Source organism: Spea bombifrons, chromosome 3 (assembly GCF_027358695.1).
Source record: "Spea bombifrons isolate aSpeBom1 chromosome 3, aSpeBom1.2.pri, whole genome shotgun sequence".
Classification (NCBI taxonomy): Eukaryota; Metazoa; Chordata; class Amphibia; order Anura; family Pelobatidae; genus Spea; species Spea bombifrons.
In genome coordinates, this window is record NC_071089.1 from 106,554,055 (window position 1) to 106,564,809 (window position 10,755).

General features: G+C 42.1%; 2 protein-coding genes across 2 annotated transcripts in view; both read left to right on the top strand.

Moving 5' to 3' along the window:
• The window catches only part of TPO (thyroid peroxidase), a 132,734-nt gene extending 126,874 nt beyond the window's left edge, over window positions 1-5,860 (top strand). The window contains exons 14-15 of the mRNA XM_053460445.1: window positions 885-1,020; window positions 5,627-5,860. Of these exons, the coding sequence (XP_053316420.1) occupies window positions 885-1,020; window positions 5,627-5,860 (370 nt within the window). The remainder of the gene's footprint in view (window positions 1-884; window positions 1,021-5,626) is intronic.
• Window positions 5,861-7,523: 1,663 nt separating this feature from the next.
• On the top strand, window positions 7,524-9,455 carry LOC128484127 (uncharacterized protein K02A2.6-like). Its single transcript, XM_053460446.1, has one exon. The coding sequence runs from the start codon at window positions 7,524-7,526 to the stop codon at window positions 9,453-9,455; it is 1,932 nt and encodes a 643-aa protein (XP_053316421.1).
• Window positions 9,456-10,755: the final 1,300 nt, after the last annotated feature.

Genomic DNA, 10,755 nt, shown 5'->3' on the forward strand with positions numbered 1-10,755 from the left:
TTTTTATTTTGTAAAGGAAAATTATAGAAAAGTTTAGCATGTTGCTAAATTGCATTGTGGGAAATACCGACTGAATGATACTGTGTAGTTTACGGTCTTAATAGCTTTGTATGTTCTTTTTTAAGAGACCACCTTGGGAATGCTATTTGTTTTTATGCACTTGCATTGTGTAACACGTGTTTGGTTAAATAAAACACTATGAGTGTGCATAGTTAAATAAACACTGAGATATTTGCAAAGAAATAATAATACGATAGGCAGAGTAATAAGTGGAGCTGGATAAAAAAAAAAAAAAAGATTCAAAATCCATCCATCTCCAAAAATGAGTGGAAAGCAGCACTATCCACCACCAGAAAAACCTCTCGGGGAAAAAATTACGGTAACCTCCATCACTGTATATATGGTGTAAATGCTAGTGACGTCACAATGTACATTATATTTACATGCACAGTTTGCCGTCCCTGACACCTTCACATTCATCAACGCTCTTGCGGGAGTCACAGGGGAAGCAGGGAAAAAAAGTTAACTTCCATGGCTTTTCAATCAGCTCAAAAATCATAAGAACCAGAGGATCTCACTTTTGTGCAAGAGTCCTTGGGTTCCTCTTGCATCACAGGGGCTGCAAGTCCCAACTTTCTTCTCTACATAAATAATATAATGTGGTATATTTGCAGAAACAAATTCCTAAACAAGCAGAGAGCACATATCACTGGTTAGTAGACAATGGTGCAAACTGTTCTTTTCGAGGTAGCGTCCCTTTATAGGATATGAAGAATTAAAAAAACAAAAACTTACTATTAATAAACAAAAATATTAATAAACAAAATTGTATCTACTGTTTGAGAATTCCAGGCACTAAAATACATTTTGTTTTCTTGTTAAAGAGAGACCTTGTTTAAAACATCATCAGAATCTCATCATTTAGATGACTTGAAAAAACCATCGGTAATAGTGGATTGTTCCCCATGTGATGGAATTTCCCTGTCAACGCCAACACTGACATCTGACCAGATCCACAAGGTAATAATTGGTGATCTAAATTATCTGCAACATAAGCTACTAAAATAGATTCCTTTAACCGCATTCAATATAATGCAGGCCATAAACCCAAGTGACACATGCATACTACCACAAAAAACACAGTGTACACTGGTGGCTATTTACAAGGGTTCATTCTGGTGCAAACTGGTAAATGTAGAGCAAGGATGTTGCCATATAAAAAAATGGCAACTTTTAGGAAGCTACAAAATATCACGTTGTGTTTCTAATTTTCATTCAATTTTAGTTCTATATTCGACATGTGAATAGTACACAAACTTTTATGGGTAGTTGTTGATTGAGTTAGAAAGTTTTTTTCTTTTTCAAGTTAAAAAGGAATAGTGAGCGGTACAATTCTGCATGCAGATAACATAAATTGTATATAAAGTTTTTTATAATATAATATTAAGTTAAATGTTTTGGATGACTTGATTTACACTTCATATTTCTCTTCTATTGCAGGACCCAATCAATGGACATCATGTTTTACTTCATGTATAATAATAATAATAAATAATAATAAAATTAATTAAAAGTAGATCCGAAACCTATACTACTTATAGCTTTTTAATAATGCATTGATTAAAACTGTCTGTAACCTGGCACATTTTGGTTTTTCACCAATGTAAAGGATAATTGCCGCATATATTTCCTAAATTTAAATAGTTAAATATTTAAAATTAGCTTAACAAGTGCATATATTTAAATATATTATAACTTGCTATTTCTATATAGCCCTATCACTATACTTCATACCCCAACTTTTAGAAGGACTTTCGCTTATACAGCGTGCATTATACCACAGAAGAAGCTCTGTCTATCTTTAGGGTGAATTTATATAAGCAGACAAATTAATGTTAATGTTGCAGGAATATAGTGAGGTGCGTACAAATAATAAGCAGAATGAATAACATTTTCTCCACGCAATGTATGTCTTTTTTGCGAAATAAATACTTTATTTCCGCACTAAAATGAAAATATACAATGTCAATTATTTTCTGAAATGTCCCTCCATAAGAGAAAGCACTTCATCCAATTAAACAGTAAATGGCTTTTGCGTACTGTAATTTATATCTTGTAAGACTGTAACCAGTTATATAGCATTCGTGATAAGCACCAAATAAACTCTGCTTTACTTCATTAAATGGCAAACATTTGTATCATTGCATCTCACACGGTTCTTACATTTCATTAACTTATTTGTCATGATTGTTTTCAATTTCAATTCTGTTAAATTTTTTTTTTTCGCTTTTATGATCCAACTTTTTTTTAAATTGTCTAGATAGATAGATTGTAACTAGGAATTACATTCATTCAATTATAGTAATGTTGTGAACTTATGAAAAAGAGGAAGACGACTATTTGACTCATGTAATTTTTGTGGCAATCTGCCTGAACCCAAGAAGCACACAACAGAAGTTATCCACTCTGATAAACTAATGAAGGATTGAGTCTCAAGACAGAAAGACCAAGGACTTAGGTGATCCCAAAAAGTATGGAAGCTCAGGTAGAGGCCAATATAACAAAGACAGGTAGAGTATCAAAGCAACTGCTGGGAGACCAAATACCTGCAGATAAGAGATGCCTCAGGTAGGTACACGGGACAGGTAGTCTCGGGATGCCAGACAGGGTACACAGGACAGGTAGTCAAGACAAAGCCAAGTCAGGAACACAGGACAGGTAGTCACCCAATGCCGAGTACAGTACAATAAGCGGGTTGTCAAACATAGCCAAAGCCAGTACACAGAGCCGGTAGTTAGGGATAGCCAGGTATAATTCACAAACAGGTCAGCAGATACAAAGGAGTAAAACAGGCCGGGAGTCATACACAGCACAGGAATCTGATTTGCCAATAATTTAAACTATGGCGCCGAGCCTGTACTCTCTACTTTGTACATCAAGAACATGTCTTCTAGTGCACATCGCAGGAGCCTTCGCTGTTCTGTTCATGACCCAATGTGACCGCGCAGGAGATGGCCGTTGGGTAAATGCATTCTAAACTTAGACCACACTCCGTCTCTCTCTCACTTGGCTGCCGCAAGCAGGTCTCTTATATGCATCATTTTACAACCAAGATTTCATAAACATGCAGCATTTAACATTACTTATTGCATGGAGGCCTGAAGGTGATTAACATCAGTTTGGATGTTTAATGTCTATGTTTGAATATTTTAGGCAAACACCAAACAAGTAATATTTTTTCAAGACATAAAAAGTTGCTGTTAAAAACTGCCTTTCATCTTTTTTCACTCACTATCCTTATCTCTGCATGAAATTAGTGGTATATAGCCTTCATGTATCAATCACACTGCCTTGTGACTTCAAAGTCAGTGATCCAATTTAGCCGTAATGATATGCATAGTATGTCAACACCATTCTATGAGTGAAGGTTTGAGAACTAAATCCCACAGAATAGCCTATTTGATGTCTTGATTTAATAATGTTTACATCTTGGCAAAGCACTGCTTCTGTAAGCTAAAAGAACAGCTTGAAGCTTTCCTAGACATGTCCCTATAACAGCCTCTTAGGAAAGGTACATCCTCACACATGTACATGTTCTACTGACTTTTATATACCAATCATTGTTCACAGGAGTAGCCCCAGAATATTGGAAATTAACAAATGTTGTGCCCATTTACAAGAAAGAAAGTAGAGAGGAGTCTGGCAACTACAGGCCAGTAAGTCTTACATCAATAGTGGGGAATTAATAAAAACTATGTTAAAGGATAAACGTGTTGAACTAAAATCATGGATTTCAAGATCTGAAACAACATGGGTTTACTTCACGGACACCATGCTAAACTAATCTTATTGTTTTTTTTATGGGTGACAAAAATAATACATCAAGGTGGTGCAGAAGCCATTGCTTATCTAGATCTCAGTAAGGCTGTTGGCAATGTCCCACATATAATGAAAATAAACAGCACTCTTTGAGTTTGGATTCCAATATTGTTGAATGGATTACCCAGTGGCTGAGAAAAAATGGTCAGATCTGTGCCAAATGCATACCTTCCAACATTTCAAAATGTGAAAGAGGGACACTTTTTTTTTAGATCGCTCTCGCGGAACTCACCAATACAAGCAATTGCACTTTACAATGCCAAGCTTGCATCGCCACTTAAAACACACTTCATTCACATTGAATTTAATTCCCATGAGGCTCAGCCATACAACTTCCATGTTGCTGGCTGAGCATCATGGGAAGTGCAGTAAACAGTAGATAAAGCTGCAGATGTTAGCTGTGAACTACAATTCCCATGATTCTTAGCCAGCCAGGTGTCCACCATGACTAGTCATCATGGGAGTTGTCATTCATAACTAACACCTGTTACATCATGTTAACTACAATTCCCATTAGGCTCAGCCAGACATACTGCTTCCATGATGCTGACTGAGTGTCCTGGGAAGTGCAGTCAACAGTAAAGCTGCAGATGCTAGCTATGAACTACAATTTCCATGATTCTCAGCCAGCCAGGTGTCCACCATAATGCTGGCTTAGCATCATTGGAAGAGTAGTCCACAGCAGCAGAGATTTTTTTTTTAAATATAAAAAAAGCTAATGCAAGCCTCCCTCCCAGGACCCTTACACACTGCCTTTACACACACCTGCCCATAAACACACATATACACATACACTGCCCTTACACAAACCTGCCCATAAACACACATATACACATACACAGCCCTTACACACACCTGCCCATAAATACACACATACATACACACTGCCTTTACACACACCTGGCCATAAACATAATTATACACATACACTGCCCTTACACATGACTACCCATACATGCTGCCCTTACACACACATATACACATACACTGCCTTTACACACACCTGCCCATACACATATACACATACACTGCCCTTGCACACACCTGCCTTTACACACACACCTGCCCATACACATATACACATACACTGCCCTAACACTGTTATATCTGGAATGTAGGATACTGCATCTCGCTGTCCCTCTCACTTTAACTAGTGGCTCCGCCTCTGTATTTGCCTCACAGGTCAGAGAGCACGGTGGCCATTTTGGAGAGAGGTTGTTAAGCAGTGATGCAGCTTGGTATGATACTCTGATTTGTGTCAGCATTAAATATCCTGATGATTCATTAATGTTCAGCAATAAAGCAAGGTTGTATTAAACTACTGGTATTATATATGAAGCAGTTAGGACTACAACAGTGGCGACGAGGATGGGATTTACAAAGGCCCTACTCAGCCTGAACTAGAAAATAACAAGAGGTATTGTAATCTTTACTCACTGCCATCCACAGACAGCCCAGCAAGATAATGGCACTGATAGGCACATTATGTGAGTTTGATGGAGAGCAGACCTCCTGGAGTTCCTGGACTGAAAGATTAGAACATTACTTCAGTGCAAACACCATACCACCTGAAAGGCAGGTAGCTGTATTCCTGACAGTGGTGGGAGTTAAAACATATGACACTGTAAGAGACCTTCTGTTTCCTGAAAAACCAGCAAGCAAAACATTAGTGGAATTACTAAAACTACTAGGGGATCATTTACAGCCAAAACCTCTGGAAATTGCAGAAAGATTTCGCTTTTATCAGCGGCAGCAGCAATCCGGGGAAGATATTAAGGCCTATGTGGTAGCCATTCGCAAACTGGCCTCCACCTGTTCATTTGGGGAGTACCTACCCATAGCTCTTAGGGACAAGTTTGTCCTGGGACTGAATAGTGAAACCATTCAAAAGAAACTTCTGACTGAACAAGGACTCACCCTTACACGGCGATTGAGATTGCATCAGTCATGGAAATGGCTGTCAGGGATACTGAGGCATTAAACCATCAGGTTCACAAAGAAGGAGTGAAAGAGGAGGTTTTCAGAGCAGCAGTCACTTCTGCTACATCCAACTGGAAATACAGATCTCCACCCCAAACCAAATCAGCTTGCTACCGGTGTGGCAATACAGACCATGACTCCAAAACCTGTCGATTTAAGGACCAACCTTGTCACCATTGCGGAAAAATGGGCCACCTCAGACGCGTCTGCCGTAGCAGGAACATAAGGGAAAAACAACCGCGGTACATCAAGAAGAACACGTACAGAGTTGAGAAACCTATCTCTTCATCTGAATCAGACAACGATGAACCATTACACAGATTAACTATACATCGACTACACTCGTCAAACCCTGCAATGACAGTAGAAGTAACCATTGAAGGAAAGGCACTAAAAATGGATGTTGATACAGGAGCTGCGGTTTCAGTCATCACACAAAGACACTGGAGACAACTACATATTCAGGCAACTATCCACCCAACCCCAATCAAGCTGCAGACATATTCCATGCAAGTACTCCACCCACTTGGTTGTGCAAAGGTACAGGTATCATACAAGGGTCAGACAAAGAGACTATCATTATATATTCTGAAACATGGAGGACCACCTCTCTTTGGTAGAGACTGGATTGCTCATCTGGGAATGCCAGACATCATCAAGAACCCTTGCAACACCCTTACAGTCCCATCAACACAGAATGATGGATGGGTGGAATCCTTGAAAAAGCATTTTCCTGAGATTTTCAAAGACCAGTTGGGAAAAATAAAAAATGACTGTGTGAAGCTCAAGCTGAAACCAGATGCCCATCCCAGATTCTTCAAGGCCCGGACAGTACCATTTGCCCTTCGAGCAGGAGTGGAAGCTGAACTCATCCGGCTAGAAGAACAGGGCGTCATTTCCAAAGTAGAACACAGTGAATGGGCATCGCCTATTGTGCCAGTAAAGAAATCAAATGGGGACTTACGCACCTGCGGGGATTTTCGCATGGTATTGAATTCTCAACTGGACGTAGACCAGTATCCTCTACCCAGAGTAGATGACATCTTTGCCTCACTTGCTGGGGGACAGAAGTTCACTAAGATTGATCTCCGACAAGCCTACCTACAGTTTGAGGTCCACCCCTCTTCCAGGAAATACCTCACCATTAACACGCACAAGGGCTTGTACGAATACAACCGTATGGTGTTTGGCATAGCACCTGCACCAGCCATCTGGCAGAGGAAGATGGATACAATCCTAGCAGATATTCCTTTCACACAGTGTCTCTTAGATGACATGCTCATCACTGGTCGTACGGACCAAGAACATAAGCAGAATGTAGAGCGTGTTTTACAAAGACTTCAGGATCATGGTCTTAAGGTGAACTTAGCAAAATGCAAATTTATGGTGCCCAAATTGGAGTTTTGTGGCCACCTAGTAGTTGCTGAGGGTATACATACCACTGAAGCCAAGGTCGACGCTCTAGTCAAAGCGCCAGCCCCATCAAATGTCCAACAACTAAGATCATACCTTGGCCTACTCAACTACTATAATAAGTTCTTCCATACCTGGCTCATACCTTGTTCCCACTGCATAAGCTTCTAGAGAAACAATCGAGATGGGAGTGGTCAGCAGAATGTCAACAGGCTTTTGAGTTCTCCAAACGTAAACTATTGGCCTCACGTATGCTTGCACACTACGACCTCCACAAGCCTCTCATTTTGGCTTGTGACGCCTCACCTTATGGTCTGGGTGCGGTACTTTCCCACCTCCTACCTGATGGTTCTGAGAAACCAGTGGCATTTGCCTCGAGATCCTTGACAAAGACAGAAAGCAACTATGCCCAAATTGATAAAGAAGCACTTGCGTTGATATGGGCAATTCGAAAGTTTCACCTTTACCTCTATGGCAGAGAGTTCACCATATTAACGGATCATAAACCTCTACTTCAAATCTTTAGCCCCGACAAAGGAATCTCCCAGACAACGGCAGCCCGTCTGCAACGCTATGCCCTGTTCTTGGGCGCATATAACTACCGTATACAGTATCGAAGCCATGATGCAAATGCCAATGCGGATGCAATGTCCCGGCTGACGGAAATGCTTCCAAACTCTTCTCCATCTGTCAAGGTTTGTGGGTACACCACCACACACCTCCTGACTTCTGGAGAGATAGCAGCCCATACGATGAAGGATACTGTTCTGAAAACAGTGCTTTCCTTTGCACAAACAGGCTGGCCAGTGACTATAACAGAGGATTATGAACCTTACTACCGAAGGCGGATGGAATTGACTGTGAATGACAATTGTGTCTTATGGGCAGAACGAGTGATCATTCCAAAAACCCTGCAGAGACATATCTTGGACTTGCTACATGCTGGTCATCCTGGTACCACACGGATGAAACAGAAAGCACGAGGCTATGTGTGGTGGCCTTGCATAGATGCCGATATCACAGCCTATGTCAATGCTTGTATAGGATGTGCACAAACTGCCAGAGACCCACCACGAGGATGTATTCAGCCCTGGACTTGGCCCACGGTTCCTTGGTTTCGCCTTCATTTGGATTTTGCAGGTCCAATAAAGGGGCAAACCTTCTTGGTTATAATTGACGCCCACTCGAAATGGCCCGAGGTGTTTCCGATAAACCAGCCAACTACAAAAGCTACGATTGTCATATTATTGCATCTCTTTGCCACATTTGGATACCCTAGAGAGATTGTCACAGATAATGGGGCCCAATTCACAAGCCATGAATTTAAGAGTTTTGTTACTGTTCATAACATCAAGCACAAGTTAACCGCGCCTTACCACCCAGCGACCAATGGCCAAGCGGAACGGTTTGTACAGACTTTCAAGAATTACTTCAAGGCCACAGTGGCTTCAACTAACCAAAGGTCCCTATCTCCTCAGAAGTTGGACTCTTTTCTTTTCGCTTACAGAACAACACCACATGCTACTACTGGTACAACACCAGCTGAGTTGCTTTTAGGCCGACGGCCATGGACTGCTTTTGACATGCTTCATCCTAAGACTGTTCATGACCATGTATTGCACTCCCAGGAGAAAATGGTCACGTCCAAAGAGTCACCCATTTTTGAAGTCCGCCAAGCGGTCTGGACACGATCTTATGGATCTTCCAACACTCGGTGGCTTCCTGCCACTATTGTGGAATCTTTGGGACCCAAGATGTACACAGTCCGTCTGGAAGATGGTTCTGTTACCAGACGACATGTAGACCAATTAAGGTCCCGTTCCCGGTTTCCCGAACCCTTGAACCCCAAACTTTCCAATTTCAAATCCAGTGAGACGGAGGACATCTGGAACGGCGTTTGGGTTGACTCTGAAAGCTTGAATTCACCTTCTGGGGCGGTCTGCGATTCTGGTTCTGAGGTTCCTCATGGTTCTGAGGTTCCCAGCTTGAACCCACCACATACCCCTTCGTCCTGTCCTGCCACCTCTGACACCCTGACGGCTGGGGGCCGTCCCCAGCGCCACCGCCACCCTCCTGACCGCTTACAACTTCAAGAACGAATACGCGACTTCAGTCGGTCCTTCCATAGGACACGGAAAAATCCTGAAGGTTATTCGTCCCCTCACCTTCCTTCAGAAGACTAGCCTTCTGACACCAGTAACACTGTTCCTGTGGATTAACTGTGTTCAGATGGATTTTTATTGTTTTTGTTATTGGGACATATGTTTATTTTGTTTGTTTGTTTTGTTTTTGTTTTTTGTTTTGTTGGAAAGGAGGTGTTATATCTGGAATGTAGGATACTGCATCTCGCTGTCCCTCTCACTTTAACTAGTGGCTCCGCCTCTGTATTTGCCTCACAGGTCAGAGAGCACGGTGGCCATTTTGGAGAGAGGTTGTTAAGCAGTGATGCAGCTTGGTATGATACTCTGATTTGTGTCAGCATTAAATATCCTGATGATTCATTAATGTTCAGCAATAAAGCAAGGTTGTATTAAACTACTGGTATTATATATGAAGCAGTTAGGACTACAACAAACACACACCTGCCTTAACACACACCTGCCTTAACACATCATTTGCCAGTGCGTAGTGATTAGGGAGTAGTAAAGTAGAGGTCTGAAGTGACAGACCTTGTGCTCCCTAATATTGAGCCGACTAGAGGGAGATGGTGATCTCCCAACTTGTCCTCCAGGCTGCAGCTGCTGATCGGGCGGCTGTGCGCCCCCCTGCAGCTGCACCCGAGGTGAGTGCCTCTCTCGCCTGACCCTTCCTCTGCCCCTGCAAAGCAAAATTGGGACTGTCCCGCCAAACCAGGACAGTTGGGGGCATGTATGTCATTTACTGTGTTAGTGCAAGGTATCCAAAGGATAGTGTGTAGAATATTTGATACAGTCCTAACCTCAACATCTGAGGAAAGGGATTTTGGTGTAATCTTAGGACTTAGAATTCCATATGTTAGCCTGGATTTCTCTAAAACAGTGGTTCTCAACCCGTGTATCCTCAGGACCCACATTTGTCTTTGGTCATTAAGTCGCGACCCAAAAATAACCTCAGAAAAGATGAGGGAGTGGAAAGGCTGTCTGTGGGCTGCAACAGGAAGAGCTCCCCTCTTCCTGTTGCAGCCCACAGACAGCCTTTCCACTCCCTCATCTTTTCTGAGGTTATACAGCAATTAGAGAAAAACTTTATTCAGAACACACTAGGAGCAGACAGTCAAGCAACTTGCTTTGCGGTCGGGGAGTAATGCTAAAGTACATGCCGGACCGGAGGCTGCCTGATGGCCCTGATTGTTGCGGCCGCAGTCCTGACAGCCTGTGGCTCGCGGATTGCCGCTAGAATGTGTAAGGCAGACCCAGGAAAGTGACATTTTCCCGGTATGCCTCCAAAGCGGCCCTGACCTTCCACTTTTGGGTCACGACTCATGAGTTGAGAACCACTGCTCTA

Bases quoted from the DNA above. Each gene is read 5' to 3' on its own strand.
- LOC128484127 (XM_053460446.1), top strand. From the start codon at position 7,524: ATGCTTGCACACTACGACCTCCACAAGCCTCTCATTTTGGCTTGTGAC.